Here is a 22017-nt window from a genome sequence, read left to right on the forward strand (position 1 = left end):
GGAGAATCCACTATGTACCCACCATGTCGGTTCAGGCAGAAAGGAAGACCAAAGCATTCTGGGAAACGTAAATACCGCGAGGCTTGCACTGTGGTTACGTGGTCTCTCATGGGCCGATCTGAAGTCAGATATCTCAGATACAGGCCCGCGCTTGCTGTACAGTTTTAAAAATTACGATACTGACTCAGGAACAGTGTTACTATGCAATCTTAATATACTTCGTACGTCATACTGAATGAGAGAGGGGAGATTTGTTCTTTTCCATCACCTTTTATAATAAATTTTAACCATCAAAAAACGTATATTCTGTTGACAATTTATTTATATCATTTCAAACAAGCTCGAGATGTATTTTTTATGAATACCATGTATGTATGTAAATTATATATTTAGTTATATACGTAGTGTATAGTACATAGTTGTATACAGTATGCATTTTAATAAAAACTTAATGAAAATTTAATGGAAATATACATGATATCTAATTGTATTGAGGAAGTATTTTTATTTTATTTCATTTACCTATTTTTTTATTTTAATGGTTTTTGAGTTTGAAACTACAAGGTTCAGACACAGGCAAGCCTTTTCACTGTATTTTGTTAAACGACTTTAATAAGGTGATTTTGTAAGATCATGTTCTTTAATGTCTTAAACATGTTTTGATTATAATTCCATTACAGTTTTGTTTGTGATTTAGTTTGTTGTCATATGCCTTTTGAACTGTTTTCTAAGTGTGTGTTTTGACAATAAAGAAATTAAGGAAAATGACAAAGTAAAAAAAAACGCTGTTATACTCAACCATATATTACCAGGCTGAGGAGTCTTTGCTGCTGATCCACAGAAGTGGAAGAAGTAGTCATATCCTTTACTTAAGGAAAGTATTAATACTACACTGTCTCAACATCTCACAGGCCCAATAAGCACTCAGATGTCAAGAGAGAGATGAATTGTAAATGCACTGTAAATATAACATCCTCGTCTATTGGGTTTATATCCGTTTAATTCAAAAGAGCTGTTGAGATATTTAACTGTCCCCAGTGGTGGAGTAAGTAAATACATTCACTCAAGTACTGCAGTGCATAATTCTGAGGAAATTGTGTACTTTTATGCCACTGCATTTATGATAACTTTAATTACTTATTTTGAAGATCGAGGTTTTACATACAAAATGTGTACTCAGTTTATAAAATATGATGCATAGATCAAACTACTGAATAGTGTAACAAGTAATTAATATTAGCTTAATTTTGACCAGCTACAACGTAAACAAAGCAATGCACACATAATGATAATCCAGTAATATAATGCTAGACAAACAGGGGTCATTCTACAGTCTTTTGAGTATTATTACTTTTGACACTTCAAGTACTTCTTGCTGCTAATACTTTTGTACTTCTACTTGAGTATGAATACAGCACGTTTGCTTGTAGTGGAGTAATTTAACAGTGAAGTATTGCTCCCTTTACTGATGTAAAGCATCTGAAAACGTTTTCTACTTCTGACGGTACCATACTTGGACAGATGTGCGCAACCATCCCTCCCACAGTGGCTTCAGGGGACCATTTCACCGACGTACAGTATTACGTCACATCCGTAAACAGGAAGCTTTACCGTTAGCGAATAAAAATGTTCCTTACCGTTGAGGGTGTTTAGCTAGCTAGTTACCTGTCCTGCTAGAGAGCTTTCCAGTCGTTTGAGCAATATTTTAAATTACATTATGTCTATCAAATACACGACAAAGACATATAAGCCACAAGCTAAAAAATAATTTAAATACTTTATAAAAGTGGGCTGTATTTGTTAAGTTGACGTCTCCGTGTCTCCTCCTCCCTGAGCCCTGCGTCGTGCCGTGCCGGGCCGTGCAGTGGATGGGAGGGGGGAGATGTTTGGGGATGGTGGGCCGGGGTATCGCGTCTCTCGACTCGGCTCCTCGAAATCTTGCTAGCATATAGTCGCCTGCCTGCATCCAGTATGGATTATTTACAGGAAATATAAGAAATAGCGATTATCACCGTGGCAGCTGCTTGTGTTGGTAAATACGAGTCATTCATAACTGCTGTTGCCATCGAGATGATTTCTGAGCTGTCGTTTGTAGGCCTTTCACTCTGCAGATCTGTGAGATTCTGGGGGATTTTATTGAGAAAAGATGGCCTAAACAACACTATAGATATTTAACTTAGCATGTCAGTCAGGGAGGAGGTGCGTGTGATATCTATGGCTGCACGTCGTGCTTTTGTGTTGAGATGCTCCAGCTAGCTTAAGCTAAAAGATCTGAATTACCACAGTTTTATTATTACTGCCCTGTCAAATTAACAGACGTGGCCCTGAAGAGACCGAGCAGCTATGGCCGAACAAGACATTTGTCCTCACCTGGACTCCATAGGAGAGGTCACCAAGGAGGACCTCCTCCAGAAATCCAAGGTGGGTTTTCATTGATTCACTGGAAATGTCATGCACAATGTCAAAGATGTCCAGTCCAGGTCACTCGCAGCCTTGTCTCCATGAGTTCACACTGTAATAGTAACCACATGAGCTGAAGTACATGCTGAAAGCTCTGTGGTGCTGCTCTCGCTCCTTCTAAGCGAATCAAAATGTTTGTGCATATGAAATATCAAATATTCTGTTCCTTTCAATTCTATCCTCCATCTGCAGGGAACTTGCCAGTCTTGCGGAGCAGGGGGGCCAAACCTGTGGGCCTGTCTGCAGGTAAGGCCGGGACTCATGTTCTTTGTAAGATGTTGGTTTATGACTGGTGATGCTTGTGCACCTTCTCACATTAATGATGACTGCTGCAGACACAGCTAGCACTGCATTTATGGTAAAGCATTTGCGATTAGGTCAGGTGAGTGCTTAATAATTAATTAATGTGGGGCTTAAATGTAATTATAAATTCAGCATCTCTCGAGGCAGGCAAGAAAATACACAGTATGTGCAGTTGCAGCTATGATTTTATACTCTGATTCACATTCTAGCCTGAACTTAATTATAGATTAATCCAGTTAACACAGACAGACAGGAAGACATTGTGACGTAATGTATTTGCAAGATAGAAGAGAGGATTCAGAAGCTTTAAATCTCTGTCTGATATTGTGTTTCTGCTCTGTAGAATGACTGCCCTTATGTTGGTTGTGGAGAGTCCTACTCTGATCACAGCACCCTGCACGCGCAGGTAAAACCCTCTCACACTAACCGACCAACCAGCTTCTGCTCTTCTTGTCATCACTTTACCTTGTTGGTGGACTTTGAATGATTGTGAGTTTGTTTCCTTTAGGCCAAAAAGCACAATCTGACTGTGAACCTGACGACGTTCAGGATCTGGTGTTATGTGTGTGAGCGGGAGGTGTTTTTGGAGCACAGGCCCGCTCTGGTGCCTGTACCCGCTGCTCCTCACCACTGTAAAGCCACAGAGCAGGTACGACAACAAGGTCACGCCTCTCATCGGACGTGTTTCCTTCATGCTTGATGGATTTAAATTGAGGGGGAAAAAACCCATGTGCTCGTGATGCAATTTCAAGTTCATATTTATAGTAGCTCTTAATTACCTTCCCAGGAAGCAGCTCCTCAGCCAGTAGGTCACCCACTGAAAGCTGTACCAATTGCTGTGGCTGAAGAAGAAGGTTCAGAGTCGGAGGAGGATGAGCTCAAACCCAGAGGTACACCAAGTCTGCTGTCAGCATTTCTTCTCCGAAACAACAGCTCTCTTCAAGCTCCTCAGACCACACTCATTTGTTGTGGTTTGGTTATTAATTGGATAAAAATGTCAATTAAACAACACTGAAGAATCAGCTCCATAAATCTTCTCTGTGATTATTAAAATCGTTGCTGGATGTTTCCATGTGCTCGTAATATGAGGTCAAAGCTGCCATATTTAATACGTATAATTGCTTTGAGTCCTGGGAATAGTTACTAGGCCTGTTTCTTTTAATCCACACTAGCATTGGTGATTAACCCTTGGTGGTGTCCTCTCCATTCGACTTGTTCTGAAAATACCAGTTTGGGTCTAAATTGCTTAGTTTGTACACTTTTGGCCCTCTTGGGGGATACAAATAATAGTACGGCTCTTTTCTCTGGCACTTTTAGGCCTGACTGGAATGAAAAACATTGGAAACTCCTGCTACATGAATGCGGCTCTTCAAGCCCTGTCCAACTGGTGAGGTCACATCCTCTCATTACATTTGGTCCATTACTGGGGGATGTGTCTTTTTTCTATGTTTATTCATTTATTTTCCTTCACTTAAACAGCTGTGTTGATGTGTTTTTCCCCCCTCTCTTTCCTCGCCAGCCCTCCTCTCACTCAGTTCTTCCTGGACTGCAGTGGTTTGGTCCGGACTGATAAGAAGCCTGCTCTCTGTAAGAGCTACCAGAAACTCATCTCAGAACTCTGGCATAAAAAACGGTAATAAACACATAAAAGTTAGATAAAACAGCTCGAGACGAGTGACAGAATGCAGCTGTGCATTGTATATGAATCATTTACAGTATATTAAACTAACTCTCATGGCGGCTACCCTCCCAGGCCCAGCTATGTTGTCCCTACCAGTCTGTCTCATGGCATCAAACTAGTAAACCCCATGTTTCGGGGTTACGCTCAGCAGGTAGGGGCAAGCACCCAGCAGGTAACTACACCTGGCATCACTCAGCAGCTTGACACTGTCCTGTGAACCCCTGTGTGTTTTTCTCATACATTCCTTAAACATGACTTTTATTATTCCTGCAAACAACCACTTTTGTTATTAATAACCAAATTTGACTTGAGTTCTTTTTATGTGTTTGTTTGCTGCTCAGTTTTGGGGGCATTTTAGTATTTTTTCTTCCGTCCACAGAACCAGACAAAGTCATAGATTCCTTTCTGTCTCTCTGTGGAAAACGGTGGGAGGAACTGTAGGAGAGGACGGATATCTTCCAATTTCTTTGGTGATCAAGAGATTAATGGGTCATAATGACTTTAACTACAATGCACACTTTCGTTAGTCCAGCCAACCCTCTTGGAGAGGTTTAAAGGCCCAGTGTGTAAGATTTAGTGGAATCAGTTGAATATGGAATGAAATAGAATAATACAATATGTACTGAGGAGGGGGTCCTCTTCCACAGAGTCCGCCATGTTTCTGCACTAACCCAGAATGGACAAACCCAACACTGACTCCAGACTCTTTTCTAACAGAGAAGTAGTTAGCTTAGCATAAAGGCTGGAACCAGGGGAAAGGCTGACCCTGACCACAAGGTGCAACTTTTATACTTCAGTGCTTGTGAAAAATTAAAGAAGTAAGATATGATGTAGTGAGTTTTAGAGGGACTGATAGGTGGATACTGTTAGCTTTGGACAGAGCTAGGTTAACTGTTTCCTCCTGTTTCCAGTCTTTGTGCTAAGCTAATCTAACCATCTCCTGGCTACAGCTGTATAATTTGCACACAGGCATGAGAGTGGTATTGATCTTCACATCTGACTCTTGACAAGAAAGCAAATAAGTGTTTTTTGTCAAAAGGTAAAATGATTCCTTAAAGTTTAGAGAGGTCACATGTTCCTGTAGGCCTAAGGAGAAACAGCATACCTTCAGATTGCATGCAGAAACATTAAAAAAACATCTGTGACTTTGTCTGACTCTGGGGAAGTCAGAGGCACTGAATCATCCCTTGAAATACACAAACAATTTAACAGCTCAAATCAAACACTGAGTTCGATTTGAGTTGAGTTTGTCTGATTCTTTGTGAGACACTGAATTATCCTCAGACTCTGAATTATCTGTGTAATCCAGTTTAAAAATGTTTTCATATTTGATTCAGGCTCAGTGCATGTTTGATTGGAAGTGTCAGGATTGGTTTGATTGTTCAGACTTTTTAAATAATAGTGAGTTTTGCCTCATACTCGCTGTCTGTAGTGGGTATGATTATTGCACATACTGTGACTTAACGATGTACAAAACGCTTTCTTGTTGCAAACAAGGCATACATCATTCCTCATACATATCTTCCTCAATCTTTATGTTTACAGACATTTATTTGTCATCCATTAAAACATGTCCAACTTCTCCGCAAAACTGTCTCTGTGTGTGTAGTCATGCTCGAGCGTCCTCCTTTTGGCTGAATGCGATGTGCTTTTCTTGCGACAGGACACTCAGGAGTTCCTGCGCTGTCTGATGGACCAGTTGCATGAAGAGCTGAAGGAGCCTCTGACAGAGTGCAGCATGAGCAGCGACGGAAGTGACGGCGAGGAGATCAGAGATGGAGACCGCTCCCCGTCTGAGGATGAATTCCTCTCCTGCGACTCTGGCTCCAGCAGCGATCGGGGGGAGGGAGGAGGAGGAGGTGACGCCGAGCTGCTCCTGCAGGATGAGTGTGACGGCGTCAGGTCGCCGGCAGGAGGGATGGTGGGCGTCAGTACCAGCGGGGTGATCTCTGAGAAAGAGAGGCTGAAGGAAAGGAGGGTGTCGGGTTCACCCCTCCGTGGAGGCTCCCAAGAGATGGATGAGGACGCTGACGTGGATACAGCAGCTGAGGATGGGGCTCCTGAGCGGGGAGAGGAAGAGGAGACAACGACGACCCCAAACACTGAGGTCCAAAGCCAAGAGAACAACCAGTTGTCTGATACTGGGCAAGCGCAAACCCAGAGCAACACGACCTCAGGTAGACCAGCGGGAGTATAAAAGTGGACTTTTCTGAGCATGTGGTTCATTTGTCTGTAAAATTCTGTTCATCCAACATGCTGTTTCCTAGAGCCAGACAATGAAGCATCAATGACCCAACCCCAGTCCATCCCCTGCAGTCCTGTGCGAACCCTTCAGGAGCTGCATCCCAAACTGTCCTCCAGTCCACCTCGGTCCAGCCCGCTCCGCTCTGCAGGACCTGCGTACTCCTTCAAAAAAGGTAAGGAAATGTCTCGCCACTCATTCAAAACACTTCATCATTTCTGCTGACTCCTGGGGAGTTCCAGGTGTTTAAACCTCTGCCTTGAATCTGTACAATGTAATAAGAGATATTTTAAGGTCATATTAGCAGCCATGAGAGTCCTGTTAGAGTCAGACAAATGAAGAAGACAAGGCACCAAACACGATCTCTGTTTCAAAAAAAATTGGTGCTGGCCCCTGCGTCCTAGAAGGTTTCAGTGTCCCGGATAAATGTTGGAAATCCCAGTCAAATTTTCTATGTATTTATGGACCTTATTTTTATGTCCAGGTGACTAATGGAGGCAGCAATTCTTGAAATTAGTCCAGCGTTGCATGAGAGCGCTGCAGCTGTCAGCTGCGAAACGGCTGCAGTGTAATCCCTCCGGGCGTTTGTGCACCGTCAATATTCATCCACTTAAAGTGTTTGTTTTTGCCACTGGCGCGCTCATATTGTTATTCAAAGTGTCTGACTACATTACGGAAAGGATCCCTACAGCGACAGACCTTTGTGTTTTAAGAGTAGGATCCTTTTTGGTTAGCCAGAAACAGCTGCCATCGCATTCGCCAAACCCACCAGACCCCATTTATGGTAACAGCAATTTTACAAATTAAAACTCACCAAAACCTTAGTTTACCTTTCACTGTTCCAACCATCACCATCAACCCTGGTTTGGTCAAAATAAACCCTGAATTCACCGAGCTTGATGTGAGAGAGAGGGCAGACATCAGAGAAGCAGCTGGGGGAAAACAGCGTGTACAGCCATGATGCTCTCACACCGAACTCGGGAATTATTTTCACAGGCATTAGGACCGGAGAGATTTAAATGTGTTGGACCTCAACAGATTTTCCAAGTGGAAACATGTGTGAATTACCAGAAAACAGAAACTCTGGCAAATATGAGGGGCTTTTTGATTTGATGTGAATGTGATGAATTCAGTGAGGGATTCTAAGATATTTGGCAGCTCTGGATTGATGAAGGTGCTCTGTTGGTCCACATCAAACAGCATCATTACGGTTCACTTTGTCCTCTGATATGCTGCCATGAATCTTCCAGCTCAGCTGATGCTCAGTGCCAGGAAGAAGAAACAGTCCCACTATCGCAGCGTGATCTCCGACATCTTCGACGGCTCCATCCTCAGTCTGGTCCAGTGTTTAACCTGCGACAGGGTGAGATGTGCCTCACGTGTTTAGACACCAGAGGGCGCTACATTATAAGTCAGAAACCTCAGTTTATTTATTAAATAATAGTATATTTTTTGTTTGAAGTGAAATGTAGATGAAGGTATGGCCTGTGCAATCGTGTCATTTCAGTATATTTTTATATTTTACATGATTAAATTGAACAATTCACATTTTAAACTTTTATTCATACAGATGATTCGTTTTGTATTTTATTTGTATCGTTCACATCTGCTTGTTGTGCTTTTTTTGAAACGCAGATGTGAGTGGTTCATTTTAATCCAGAACAATTCATCCACCACTCACTGATTTGTTGAGATAAGCATTTATTTCTGAACTCTTTGAGAAAGCGTGTTGCTTAAAGCTCTGACTGATAGAGGCATGCTGTGTAAGCAATTCTCTGAACGTGTGACAGGTCTCAACTACAGTGGAAACCTTCCAAGACTTGTCCCTCCCTATTCCCGGTAAAGAGGACTTGGCAAAGCTACACTCCTCCATACATCAAAACCTTCCCGTCAAGACGGGCGTGTGCCCCGACACGTACAGCTCGCAGGGCTGGATCTCCTACATCATGGACTCCATACGGCGGTCAGTGAGCCCCGTTCACTCACAAACACTTGAATTCAGTAGAATGTAATCACCCACGAATATGCTGATGTCACTGATGTGATTTCTTCAGAAGTTAGCGGTTACATTTCTACTGTTTAGATGTAAGTTGAGATTATCTTATTGAGAAAGGTCACTAGTTTTTTCCATGAGGGATCTGCAGAAATGAGTCCTAAAGCCCAGACATGAGTCAGCAAGTCACCTGACCATGGTGTAATTCATTTATAGCCTAACGTTAGCATTTTACTTGTAGCGATTGCATTTATGCTTCAAAAATCCTAAAAGTGGTGTTCATCACTGAAGATTACCTTGCTGAGCAAAATGTGTTAAATCTACACTTTTTGGCAAAAATCCTGTTGGCTCAAGGGAACCAGGGTGATGCTAACTTCCTGTTTTGGCCTGCTAAAGTACGCCATCCGTGCAGCACTCTGATATCTCTGAAAATCAACCAAAGTGAGGCTGTAAGTGTAAGGTGGGAATTTGCAGTCATTTCCAGTCGATGCCACTGCACGTGACTGTGGAAATCACAGAGGATGCAGGTGAGGGCATGCAGGTATCAGAAGACTTTACCAACTCTTTTGCCAGATCTTTTGTTAGCTGTGCTTCACCTGGATTCAGCTAATGAAAATCATCATGTCAGATGACCTTCTGTGTTTTTCATCTACCTGATCTGGAAGGATTTCTTCTTGTGTTGTGAGGTGGATCAGTTCGATGCATGCAAGCACGTTGCTGATCACAGGAAGTAGAGAAATACCACAGCTGATTCTCTTTCATAATTAATCACCATGTTTTAAATGTACTGTGACCTATTTCAGCCCTTCCATGGTTTGGTTTGGTTAGACAGAAATCAGGAATTCGAAAGCAAAAAAAAGTTGTTTTTCATACCTCAACGCTGACAAAAGCTGTGGGTGGTTCATGTAGTGAGAGTGTCTGGGAGTCAGTCCAGGACTGATGGGTTGGAGAGATTATGTGGACTGAGGAGTGCTCTGAAATGCTTGACCCAGTGCTCCAGGACAAGATTTGAGTGCTGAGCCACCAAATCCAAGGAAGCGCGGGTGGAGTTTTCTAGAGCTTGGGGCCATTCATCCTCCGCACACCTTGATGAAGGAGCACAATTCAGTTTAGTCTTTTACCCATGCTAATCTCAGCAAGCCTATGTTAAAAAAAATGGTCTCACTGAACCCAAGGTGGCAGCGGCAGTGCTTCCTCGGCGGTGGGATGTTCGTCTGCATGGTCTTTAATGCACATCCAGCAACAGAGAGACAAAGTTAGAGACCTGGTGGGGGTCACAGTGGAGCATTTAGCAGCTAAAGAGACAGACGTTTCCTAGAGGAGTTGGTGGTGATAAAAACAGAGCTAGTAGAGAACATCTGGCTTTGATTCGTCGAATTGCCAGAAAGGCGATTCCAAATGATTACTAATGTCACGCAAGTGGCAGAAAGCTGTTAATGCAAGTTTAAGTTGAGTCTCAGAGAAGTGAAAACACCCTTGAGCCGCCATCCTGATGCCTCTGTGGGCGCAGAGCATATTTAATCTGCAGAAAGGGGTACGCAGTCCGTGCACTCCTCCGGTGGTGAGCAGCAGAGCCTTTTCAGGGGACTGTGAGATCAGGTGCATCTCGGCTGAAAGCTGCCCCTCCAGCTCACTGCCATCAAAGACCCCGTCAGGAGCTAACATCGCTCCAGGCGGCACTGCTTTTGGTGCTGCTTCATTTCATCCTTTCTGACCCACATGAAGGTCATTTCTGTCAGTGTGATCACGCCAAAGAGGCCCCGTGGCTGTATGTGGTTGTAATGATTGCTTGTCTTTGTATTATGCCTCTGAACAGGTTCGTAGTCTCATGTATCCCCAGTTGGTTTTGGGGGCCCATGGTAACCCTAGAGGACTGCCTCGCTGCCTTCTTCGCTGCAGATGAACTCAAAGGTAAACAGTATTACACTTCTACTGTAATGCTCTGGTGTAGATGAGAAGATTCTGTCAGAATTCACAGTTACTGTCATTCTTTTCTCAGGGGACAACATGTACAGCTGTGAGAGATGTAAAAAGTGAGTATGTAAAGGAAATTCAGCTGCATTAGAACGAGAGAAATTCTCCTCTTTAACGATGATTTTGTAAGCCACATGCTTAAAAACGACCAATTTAAAGAGGATCATTTTCATTTAGACTTATTTACACAGTGTTTTGTTTTCTACAGGTTGAGAAATGGTGTCAAATATTGCAAAGTACTTAGACTTCCCGAGGTATAGTTTTTTTTTTTTTTTTTTTAATCTGATCTCCTTCTTGGTGCTAGTAACAAGTTTCGCTTGTGGTCGACCACATTAAGTGTTTGTTCCAAAACGTTCTGTGCAGATTCTGTGCATTCACCTGAAACGCTTCCGGCACGAGGTCATGTATTCGTTCAAGATTAGCAGCCACGTTTCCTTCCCATTGGAGGGCCTCGACATGCGACCTTTCCTCGCTAAAGAGAGTCCGTCCCAAGTCACCACTTACGATCTGCTGTCAGTCATTTGCCACCACGGCACTGCAGGAAGTATGAGATAACTTCATTTCCTACAGATAAGCAGACCTCAGATGTTAGAGAATGAGCAAACATACATGATTTTGGCTATGCTTTAGCTATCTCTTCTTATATTCTCTTCTTTTACTCTCGCTGTAGGTGGACACTACATAGCTTACTGTCAGAATGTGATCAATGGCCAGTGGTATGAGTTTGATGACCAGTATGTCACAGAAGTCCATGAGACAGTGGTGCAGAATGCAGAGGCCTATGTGTTGTTCTATAGGTAAGCCTTTAAAGACCCCATAATACTGACTCTTCACAGATTTAGTCAAAGTGTTGTTACTGACTGCATTTGTCCTGGACTCATGCAGGAAAAGCAGCGAGGAGTCGGTGAGAGAGAGGCAGAAGGTGGTGGCTCTGGCCAATATGAAGGAGCCAAGCCTGCTGCAGTTTTACATCTCCAGAGAGTGGCTGAACAAGTTCAACACCTTCGCAGAGCCGGGTCCCATCAGCAACCACACGTTTCTCTGTCAGCATGGAGGTTAGCGTCTGGAAAAGGTCAAATTCCTGCCTTATCACACTGAGGCAAGATGTACATGCTTCCTTAAAGGGGAGCCGAACTGATTTCACACATAAAGGTCTGCTACTACTCAGCCTGTGAAAACAGCTGCATATGTGCAGCTCTGACGCATTTCCAGCTAAAAGCCAGGGCTACTGATAAGCAGTGTTGGGCACATATTACTAATCGAAACAGCAATGACTGTACCAGACTAATTACTCAACAGCATCAGTAACATTACTTGATAAGTTACCTTCTTTGCTCAAAATGTGCTGTAAACAACTCCAAATCCTTCAATCACATATTCTGTATTTAATGTGAAGGAATTGAAAACAAAGCATGTTTTAACACGCAGTCAGCCAGTGATAAGGAAGCTTTACTTAAAAGTTACGGGGAGGCGAGCTGATGAGTGCCAATAAACATTTTCATTCAACATGAGAGCTGCTTTTGAGACATTTGGTCACAAAATTCTCCTGAATAGACTGAAGGATCACACTCGACTGTCTGGAACTGTTTGCCTCTTCCTGGCAGAGAGTTCTTAGTAGCAGCCGATGATGCCTATGCTGATGACACACAGCTTTATGTGTCTCCTGATGATGCAGGAGTGATGCTCTTTTTAAATTATATTTTACGCATTAATGCATTGATGTCATAAAACCTTTACACCAGTCTTTGTTTTCAGTTTATTGTGAACCTCCTAACATTATAGACCTGAAATGATCACTTGAGTGCCCATTTTAAAAAACTAGCACACATATCGCATCTGATCTGCAGGAAGTCGATTCTGTTGTTGATCAGTATCACTTACCCAAAGTTTACCCCCTCATGCATGCCATTTCCGCCTTTCAAAACAGTTTAGAACAAAATATATTCAGCTCACTCACAGTTTCCTTAAACCTGTTGCTACCCTCTCCACACAGACTGCTTTTGGCACATTATTCAGCAGATTCACATCTGTTAAATGATGGAGGACAGCGCTGTGAACTGTCCTCACTGTGATATATATTCATGGAATGATGGAGTTTTGTTGCATGTTTTTAGGTTATAACAAGATTTTTTCATTTTAAGAGCTGAAATACCTGCAGATGTCAGCCTCTTATATCTATATCTATCTATCTATCTATCTATCTATCTCCTATCTATCTATAGATAGATAGATAGATAGACAGATATATTTCTGGTGTTTCTTTTGGATCGGTATGAGCGTTGGCGGGTTTCCGTGCCTCAGTTAGAAAAACATGGCTTTGTTGCTTTTGTGCTTTACAGGCCATCATTGTTTGAGAGGGTGGTGGGAATGAGGGTGTGGATTTTGTGTAGGAGGAGGAAAAATGCACCATAGTTGCTGGAATTCTTAATGGTCTCCAGTGCAGACAAGAGAAAGTCGTAAAGATGTCTCCTTAAAATGTGACCTATTTTCTCTCTGTACAGGGATCCCTCCTAATAAATACCACTACATTGATGACCTGGTTGTGATTGTTCCCCAGAATGTGTGGGAGTACCTTTACAACAGGTAAATACGCACCACACTTTGAGTTCAGCACTTCCTTATGGTCACAATACTGTTTGTCCTGCAAGTGTTACCTTAACCCTAACCCTCCATCTGGTTCTTCAAATTTCCAAGTACTCCGGTTGATGTGAAAAAGCATTTATATCAATGCTAGAATTACAAGTTGGCTGATATGGTTAAATTGTTGGAGGTGTGTCACCAAAACAGTGTCTTGTGAACCGTCGCTGACAGTCACAGATTTGGTTCCATGACCTTCAACTTCAGCTCTGTTTCCAGCTGTAGGCAGCAGGCATGAAGCTCTAAAAATAAAGCTTTAAATTCAAGTGTGCAACACCTGCAAAATCAGCAGCATGCAGACAAAGTTAGCGACTGGCTTGTGAATATAGGGAAGCATTTAGCAGCCAAAGAACCAGATGTTTCCCTCATTCCCAGATGAATGCTGATGTTGCTCAATGTCTGCTGGATGTGTAAATAGGCAACTAAAAATCAGCTTTTTTCTCAGCATGTTGGTAAACAAGCAGGAATGTTGAATGTTGATTGAATGATTTGGATGCATGCGTTCACATTCATTTGTGTCCATCTGTCACTGTGTCTTTTAAGTGCCTCTCTGTTAAATGTTCATTTCAGTTTTGGAGGCGGCCCAGCAGTGAACCACCTGTACATGTGCGCCATCTGCCAGGTGGAGATCGAAGCTCTGGCTAAACGCAGAAAAATGGAAATAGACACCTTCATCAAGGTAAAAGCCTGTACTCTGCAAGGGTTTATCTGCGTGTCATTACGCCTTCATGCTTTGTGCTGGATGCTGAATGAGCAGTTCTCTCTTGCCTGTAGCTGAACAAAGAGTTTCAGGCTGAGGAGGCTCCGACGGTGATCCTGTGCATCAGCATGCAGTGGTTCAGAGAGTGGGAGAGCTTTGTGAAGGGCAAAGACAATGGTACGACCCCGCCCTTAGACAAATACAGCGGTGCATTAATGCCATCTTTGTCTTTACAAAACATTTCTTATCATTTGTGTTCTCAGAGCCACCTGGTCCCATCGACAACAGTAAAATTGGTGTTATGAAAGGAGGACACATACAACTCAAGCAAGGTAAACCTCGCCGCTGACTGAAAAGGGCGAAAAGGTGGAAATGAGAAAAACAGACATTCAATATGTGCTTTTATGCCTCAGCTGGCGCAGAGGTCCCATTTTCTGGCCTTTAATTGATAGTGCAGCTGGAGAGAGACAGGAGAGGGGGAAGAGAGTGGAAGACCATGCAAAATAATGATGACAACACTTAAAACAAATGTCTCATAGGATAAAATGAGGAAGAGGTGACATTTTCTATCCAGAAGGACAAAGGTCAAGTTCACTGTGACGTCATAATGTTGTGCAAAAACTCTTTTCTGCCCATTATTCAAATGCATATTTGAAGTCTGGACAGACATGGGTGTAAATGGAGGCGTACAACAGCAAGGCGGTAATTCTAGTTTTATGTGCGTTTCTCCCTCAAGGTGCAGACTATGGTCAGATCTCAGAGGAGACGTGGCAGTACTTGTTGGGTATTTATGGCGGAGGCCCTGAAATTGCAGTGAGACAGACGGTGGCGCCTGCTGACCCTGACAGCCTTCACGGAGAGAGGAAGATCGAAGCAGAGACCAGAGCACTTTGAGCTGAAAAGAGGTTTGAATGTTTGCTTATAGACATTCTCTGTAAAACCACTGTAATCCCTCAGAAGAGCCCACACTCCCCCTTCATGTACACAGACGTGCATGCAATAATGCGTTTGAATTTACTTTGTGTCAAGTAACAATTTGCTGGACGCTGTGGTGGTGTGGCTTGTAGCTGCTCTTTGAACAGGCTGGTTTTTTCCCCACCCACCTTGCTTACGTCAACCACATGACCTCACGAATTCCACCTGGCCGTCGGGATTTAACATATCTCCACAAGCAGCCAAGAATAATGGATGCAGCACGCTCAGCTGATAAACAGCAGTAAATTCAAGCTCGACTGTTTGAATTGAGGGCCCGTTCAGGGTGTTCTCAACTTGTTTTCAACTTTTCGTTATCTCCAGGTCTTCTGACTCCCCGTTCCACTCCTGCCCTCGCAGGAAGCTGAGGAATTTGCACCTGGCTGAAGACGACTCGCCGTGAGCACTTTGTAAATGTAGCAACGCATTATTCTGAAGCCGTGTCGCGAGAGGGTGAAGCGGTACTTAAATATTACGTAGTTTATTTATTGGATAACTCTGATCCGCAGTGTTAAGGTGTAAAAAATAAGACGTCATGCCACATCTCTGGAGCTGTTTTTGGTAGCTGTGGTGTTTCAGTGGCTGCTGTAGTGACTAGGTGTCATATACTGCTAAACGGGCGTCATGAGCCAGTTTGCTGAGGAGCAAAAACAGACCTACAGTGTGGTGTTTGGTTTGAGGACTCTACTTTTCTTCTTCAGTGGAAGCAACAACCAAGAGACATTAATAAGCTAGCTGTTGTTTGCCTGTTTACTAGTTACATAGCAACAAGTTCAGACATCAAGTGAGAGATAATGCATCAATCTTGCTCTTGCACCTCCGACCTTAAACACACAGTATAACTGAGCCCTCAGGAATGGGAGTCTTTTGTTTGTTTAAGCCAGTGAAATGATCAGATGAAGGAACCACACGAAAAAAAAACAAACAAAAAAAAAACACAGCAGGTTTGTTTCAAACCATAAAATGTGCATGTGTTTCAAAAAGACCATTTTCAGGGTGATTTTTAGTTGAGAAGCTTCAAAATGCATGTAGCTGCAGCGTCTTTCTTTGGGCCCGCAGGGACATTTCACTGAGTGAGGATGAGTCTGTTTGGCCAAACACACGACAGCAGTGCTCAAAATGATCCAGCACTGTCCATGAAGAGGCACACGGGCATTTTAGATGTATGGCTAGAATTTTAAGCAGAGTAGAGGAATAGCGAATTATATATGACAAAGATGGAGTGAAGTAAAAGGAGGGTTACATGTGTGGTGCAGTGACGGTAAATCACCGAGGAGTTAGTAGAGAAAAATATCTTACCTGATTTCTCTGATGGTATCCTACATAATAAGTGTGTAATTCTTCTGAAACGTCACCCAGTTCTTTGCAGAGATTATTCCAAAATGACCAATGATGCAGTACGTGTTTATACAAGAGACGGCAGTATTAAATGAAACGTAACGATTTAGCAGGAAAGAAATAATCTGATTTTATAAATAATTAGCACAACATGCACAAATCCCCACCTGTTACAACAGTAAGGTGATTTAGGAGTACTGTTTCATCGATCTGGTTTGTTTTCGGCAGAATATCTTGATGCATGTTTCGTCATCAGGTCATCAGAAAAAGGAAGCTGTACGCTGTGGCGGGGAAGTTGCACTATGACGTGTTGTTGAAGATGCATTTTACGTAAAAGTCCTCCTGTCTGCTAGTTTAGGCGCCATGGCGTTTCTCCAATCATTTTCAGGAAGCGATGACTCGAAACAGTCCCCAAACTGCAGCGCTTTGCGTCCAGAAAGCAACGTTCAGATCTCGTGCTTCTTCCACCTTTTTTATATCTTCAGCCACATTTGAGAGAGTCCAAACGGCTCCTGACATTGACCCCTGACTTCCGTTTGAAACAGCCAGCACGCAGAGTTTCTCAGAGTGTTTTTTATTTGATAATTGATCGCTGCAGCAAAGTTTTACTCTGAAATGTGTCTAATAACATAAGATTATATATTGTGTAGATTTTTTTTTTTAAAATTGTGCATTAAATTTGGATGAATGTGCCAGGTGAAAGTCTAGTTCAAAGTTAGCTAAATAAACGAAGCCCTCCTGTATCTCATTTTAGATCAATCACATGCTTGCCTTTTTTTTTTTTTTTTTTACCAGTGTCTTTTTTGTGCCCCTTTTAATATAATAAATAGTCAAATTTATTTATTATTGTTAATAAATACCAAATTTGAAAGCCTAAACGAGGACAAATTCAACTATAAATTATGTTTCTGTTCATTTCGATTGTTATTACAGTAGCCATGTTACATAAAGTACTATTGCACAATTAATAAATAGATTTGGAATCTTTGTGCCTCTCAATAATCACCAGTGTAGTAATTATGCTTATTATACTTAAACAGAAATACAGAAAAACCTCCAGATGCAGGAGATCCATTTGAATAAATATGGCGACTCAGCACCGCATCACAAAGTCTTTTTTCTGTGACTTCCAAGGCCAAATAACTGAAAATAGTCTTTAAAACACTTTAAAACAATTAAAGACTAAATGGAAGGCAGCCGTCATTAATGTTATTCATTTCTCTTGCAATTTTCTCGCCATGACATGTCAAAGGTCGGCCATGTTTAGCTTTATTCTGCACCATGGCCTGTAGTAGTCCATGTTTTGTTTGGTGACGTGTCCAAAGAGCAATTCACGTGTTTTAATAATAGAGGACGCTGATTTGTCCGTTTGTCTTAAGAAAACTGTTTCTAGTGTTGGTGTTTTTTTCCCCACAGATCTTCAAGAGATAATATTAATACTCCAGGGATGTGTGTGCTATGTTTAGATACCTTTTTTGGGGGAGTAAGTGCAATGAAAAAAGACATTCTTTGTGCAATCTGAGCTCTATCATCTAAGAGACACTGGACAGCTTTCAGACACAGAGCAGTTTGAACAGCTGACAGTAAAGACCAGGGAAGTGCAGCTTCATTTGCAGTGTTGAGAAACGTCGAGTGGTAATTACTTAATTATCCCCACCTGTGAGTTTGTTTGCTTGTGTTACAGCACGTAGCTATGCGTGTGAGATTTCAATTTCACATTTCAATGGAAAATGCAAGCATTGCTGTGGTCGGCAGAGTTCATCAGTAATATCGTGACACCCTGCAGACGGCACACCAGGAATTCGCCGACTCGTGTTTTCCCAACGTTTTACAGTGTGTGGCTGTTGTGGTCATGATAATGTTGATGCTTTGATAGCGGAGCTTAAGTGGTTGACCTCAATGCAGTGGGACGTCATAATGTCTGTAGAGCTGATGTAATTACTCATGACTGGTTAAATGATTAAAATTGCCTGGTCTTTGATTTGTGCTTTCCTTGCTGTGATTTGAACCACCCGGCACTGAAAACAGAAGAAAACAGAACTTGACAGCTGTTTTTGGATAATTGAGAAAAGTTCCCTGATGATGTCATAGTGATGTCATCGAGGCTGCACATATTATAACAGAAAGCCTGCATTACATCCCAGGAGCACGGAGTTTAAAGGAATATTCGATGCAGTGATGAAATCAATACCACACTCATGTTAAATAGCGACAGTTAGCTTAGCATAAAGAGAGTAAACAGGAGGAAACAGCTAGCATGGTTCTCTCCAAAGGGAAGAAAATTGGTTACCAGCACCTCCAAATCTGACTACTTAACACATCATCTCTCAGTGCGTAAACAGACTCATTGACAAGGCGCTTTCCCCTCTGTTTCCACTCTTTATGACAGACAAGTCAACAGACTGATGACTCCAGCTCCATTATTTAGCATGCAGACATGAAATTGGTATTGATCTATCTCATCTAACTCTCTGCAAGAAAGTCACTTTGCAAACTTTCTCAAAATGTCGAAACCATTCCTTAAAAGAAGAGGCCATTTAACAGGCAAGGAGGGTTTATGTGAAAGATGCTATTGGTTGCAATATAGGAAAACATTGCAGATATTTACAGATAAACCAGCAAATGCATCTTTAAATGAGTTACTACTGTCCTCGACTCACTGACATCGTCGAGGGGGTAAAAATGCTGCTTGTTTTTTGTCACTTTGAGTGTCTTCTGAAACATTATGGTTAAGCATAAGAGAGAAAGAGAGACAGAGGGAGAGAGAGAGAGAGAGAGAGGGTTTACCTGTTTGAATTTAATAAAGAGGGAGCTGCTCACTTGAGAGCAGCTGTGATGTCATCTCAAGTCCCGGTCGTGTGCTGAGCTGTTTCCAGCCCAGACAGAGGCAGACCGAGAGGAAAACACACCGGGCTGGTGGGAGGATATGATGCACATGCTGAGCATTCCTTGAAGCCGGGAGAGCCGACGCACTGACATTCAGGTAAGAGACAAAAACAATCAGTGGCTTGAGGGATAGTCTTTAATAGACACATACACACACACACACACACACACAGATGTAGCTGCAGCATCCATCCACATCACATCGACAATGGCATGTTTCCTGCTCTGCGTGTGTGTGGCATCGAAGCTGGCATACTTGTACTGTGAGGGATGCCTTTCGTGTGACACCAGATATACTGATGGGTTATTTGATTCCCCTCGGCAGTGCTGGTGCAGGTCATTGAATATTAAATCAGCAGATCATAAAGGAGGCAGAATCCAGGCCGGCAGATGGGGGAGACTGGCTTTAAGAGGCTTGCCCCTGCTGTGTCCATTCACGAGGACGGGATGGGTGTGGCAGGGAGCAGCAGACCACTTGTCCTTTCCATCTTCATCATGAATGTCATTTTCAGTCTCTCAGTAGCTCTCTGTGCAGCGGCCAGCTTCGTCCGATGAAGGTCAGATGATAGATTTAGGAGGGAGGGTTTGAGATCTGTGTTAACGAACTGGAATAACTACCAGTCATGCAGGAAACATTTGTGTGAAAGGGGGAAAGCAGTTGCACGGCTTCCCTTGCAGCTCTGTAATTGCTTTGAATATACCGGCGAATTGTACCCACAGTTTTTCATCGTGTGGGTGCATCAATGTAACGTTAGTAGCTAAAATAAACTCTTGAGGAAGTGATCTTTGTTGCCATAGCTGTCAGAACAATCTGGATTCTGCCAGGGTTGTATCTAAATTTTTTAGATTCCAGATCATGAACAGTTGAGTGGTTCCCCCATCTTACCTCAGACTATGCAAGAGTCGTGACATTCCTCAGTCCTTCCGTTAGTTATGTGTCAGTTTTCATGTTGATTTCTAAATGTTTATGGTCCATATTTATGGAATTTAGTCCTTTTATTGTATTCATGTTATTCTCATCAATCTGCCGCTAACTAACCTCCATCCATTTCTTCCCACAGGTGTATAATGAACCTTTTTGACAGCTGATCTTCATCAAGCTGAGTAGCTGAGTGGAGGATGACTAACACAGGAAGCACTTCATTCATCAGAGCTCCAGTGTGAGCTGACTCAGTGGTGATCCTGCGCCCAGCGAAAGCAGAAATCAGTGCTGCAGTATCATCAGCCGGCAGATGAGTCGTGTGTTGGACTGTAGCGCACTGACTCGGCTCTCCTCCATGTGAATCCTCCCTCTGTGGGGTTTTTTTTGCACAAGCGCCTGCTGTAAATATTTACATGCCATGTCTGGGAGCACTTAGACACGAGACGGAGAACACCTTGAAGCGGACCGGTTATGACCTTTTAACTGGTGGTAACCCCGCAGGCCCCGCAGGCAGGGCTTGGTGTGAGACTGTTGTGGTTGTTTGGTTGCTGAAAACAGGAGAGAACTCGATCAGTAGCGGCACTTTTTGTTGGCACTTTGTGCAGCGGCTCACTTTCCCTGCTCTTCTTTTATTTTTTTCCCTCTGTGAACCATTTATTGGGAAAACCCAGATAAACATTTTCCAGGCAAACACTGATTCACCAGCATTTACATTTAAGTCCAGAGTCAGACTGTAGAAGTCTTTTCCATTAAAACAAACATCATTATCATTCCATCAATTAAAAATATGATGAAATAGATTGAATCACTCCACATGTATTTTGCCATTCATGCCGATATATGACCAAACCTAAATATTATATATAAAATATGTGCTCATGTTTTTACAATCTATGAAATGGCAATATTTTACATTTATAGCAACAAATTACAATTATCTTATTCAATATACTCTACAAATATACTAGCAGGTCAAAATATTAAATCTCAGTGTATTTAAGTATATTTGAGTCATAGATGTGTTATTAGTATTGCAAAATGCAAAATATATCAGTGAAGCTGATGAATTAGTGTTTATACTGGTGCCTGTGTGAGTGTGCAGAGTACTTGTTTATACTGGTATTATCTCTCTCCTGACCTGTTTATACACACACGCACACGCAGCCACACACACCATGGGCTGTGCCATGTGTTCCCAGCTGATTGACATGTGGACTGTGAGGGTGCGCAGGACCGGCCGCAGGGCCATGGAGCTCACCGCCTACCCGCAGACGCTCCATGGCGGCTACCACAGAGTGACCGGCCTCCACTACATGTCCTCCTTCTCTGACGCCGAGGACTGCTGTGACGACACCAGCTCGGGCAGCTCCCTCACGTTGGACTGGCAGACGCAGGGGGCCGACGGGTAACGCTCTGCAGAGAGGTCATGAAACCATCATGTAAATAAACAGGATGAAATGCGGAGGAAATGTGGGGGATTTGCAATAAATGATGTGAGTGATGTTTGTTGTTGTTCTGCAGATAATATCCTCTGTGCTGTCGTGTCATCCAGCGGTGGAAGAAGTGTTAAGAGATTATGGAAAATAGCAATAAAACAGTGTAGAAATACACTCTTAAAACTCAAAATCGTACTAAAGCAGCAGTGGAAGTAACGAAGTACTGTGATAACATACAATTCTGAGAGTACTTAACTTGAGTACTGCTACTTTATACTTCTACTCCAATTCAGAGACAAATGTTGTACTTTTAACTTCACTTTTTACTTATAATGGAGTATTGTTTATGTATCTAAGTACTTTTACTCAAGTATTATATACAACTCTGAGGTATCTGTATTTTACATTGTTGTTGTTGTTACTTTCTACTTCTACTCCATTTTGGGTGGGAATATTGTCCGTTTTACTCCACT

General features: G+C 42.5%; 1 protein-coding gene and 1 long non-coding RNA gene across 6 annotated transcripts; both read left to right on the forward strand.

Moving 5' to 3' along the window:
• The first annotated feature begins 1615 nt into the window (after nt 1-1615).
• usp20 (ubiquitin specific peptidase 20) lies at nt 1616-18281 on the forward strand. 5 transcript variants are annotated; one of them, XM_076757716.1, is made up of 25 exons: nt 1616-2199; nt 2317-2421; nt 2653-2706; nt 3107-3169; nt 3272-3412; nt 3551-3653; nt 4081-4150; nt 4283-4396; nt 4517-4595; nt 6108-6621; nt 6712-6861; nt 7937-8049; nt 8477-8649; nt 10496-10590; nt 10679-10712; nt 10862-10907; nt 11017-11197; nt 11324-11450; nt 11539-11708; nt 13155-13236; nt 13861-13969; nt 14065-14167; nt 14254-14322; nt 14727-14895; nt 15287-18281. In XM_076757716.1, exons 2-24 carry the CDS (start codon nt 2344-2346, stop codon nt 14882-14884), a joined length of 2826 nt encoding a protein of 941 aa, XP_076613831.1. In that variant the 5' UTR covers nt 1616-2199; nt 2317-2343; the 3' UTR covers nt 14885-14895; nt 15287-18281. The 5 variants fall into 5 exon arrangements, with proteins under 5 accessions (XP_076613831.1, XP_076613828.1, XP_076613826.1 ...); XM_076757713.1 differs by having other exon boundaries at nt 1811-2032; XM_076757711.1 differs by having other exon boundaries at nt 1845-2032; nt 4517-4616.
• Nucleotides 18282-19132: 851 nt separating this feature from the next.
• LOC143337825 (uncharacterized) lies at nt 19133-21613 on the forward strand. Its single transcript, XR_013079205.1, has 2 exons — nt 19133-19283; nt 20248-21613. It is a non-coding gene; the product is annotated as an uncharacterized LOC143337825 (long non-coding RNA).
• The last annotated feature ends 404 nt before the right edge of the window (nt 21614-22017 follow it).

The sequence above is a fragment of the Chaetodon auriga genome, chromosome 19, assembly GCF_051107435.1.
Source record: "Chaetodon auriga isolate fChaAug3 chromosome 19, fChaAug3.hap1, whole genome shotgun sequence".
Taxonomy (NCBI): Eukaryota; Metazoa; Chordata; class Actinopteri; order Chaetodontiformes; family Chaetodontidae; genus Chaetodon; species Chaetodon auriga.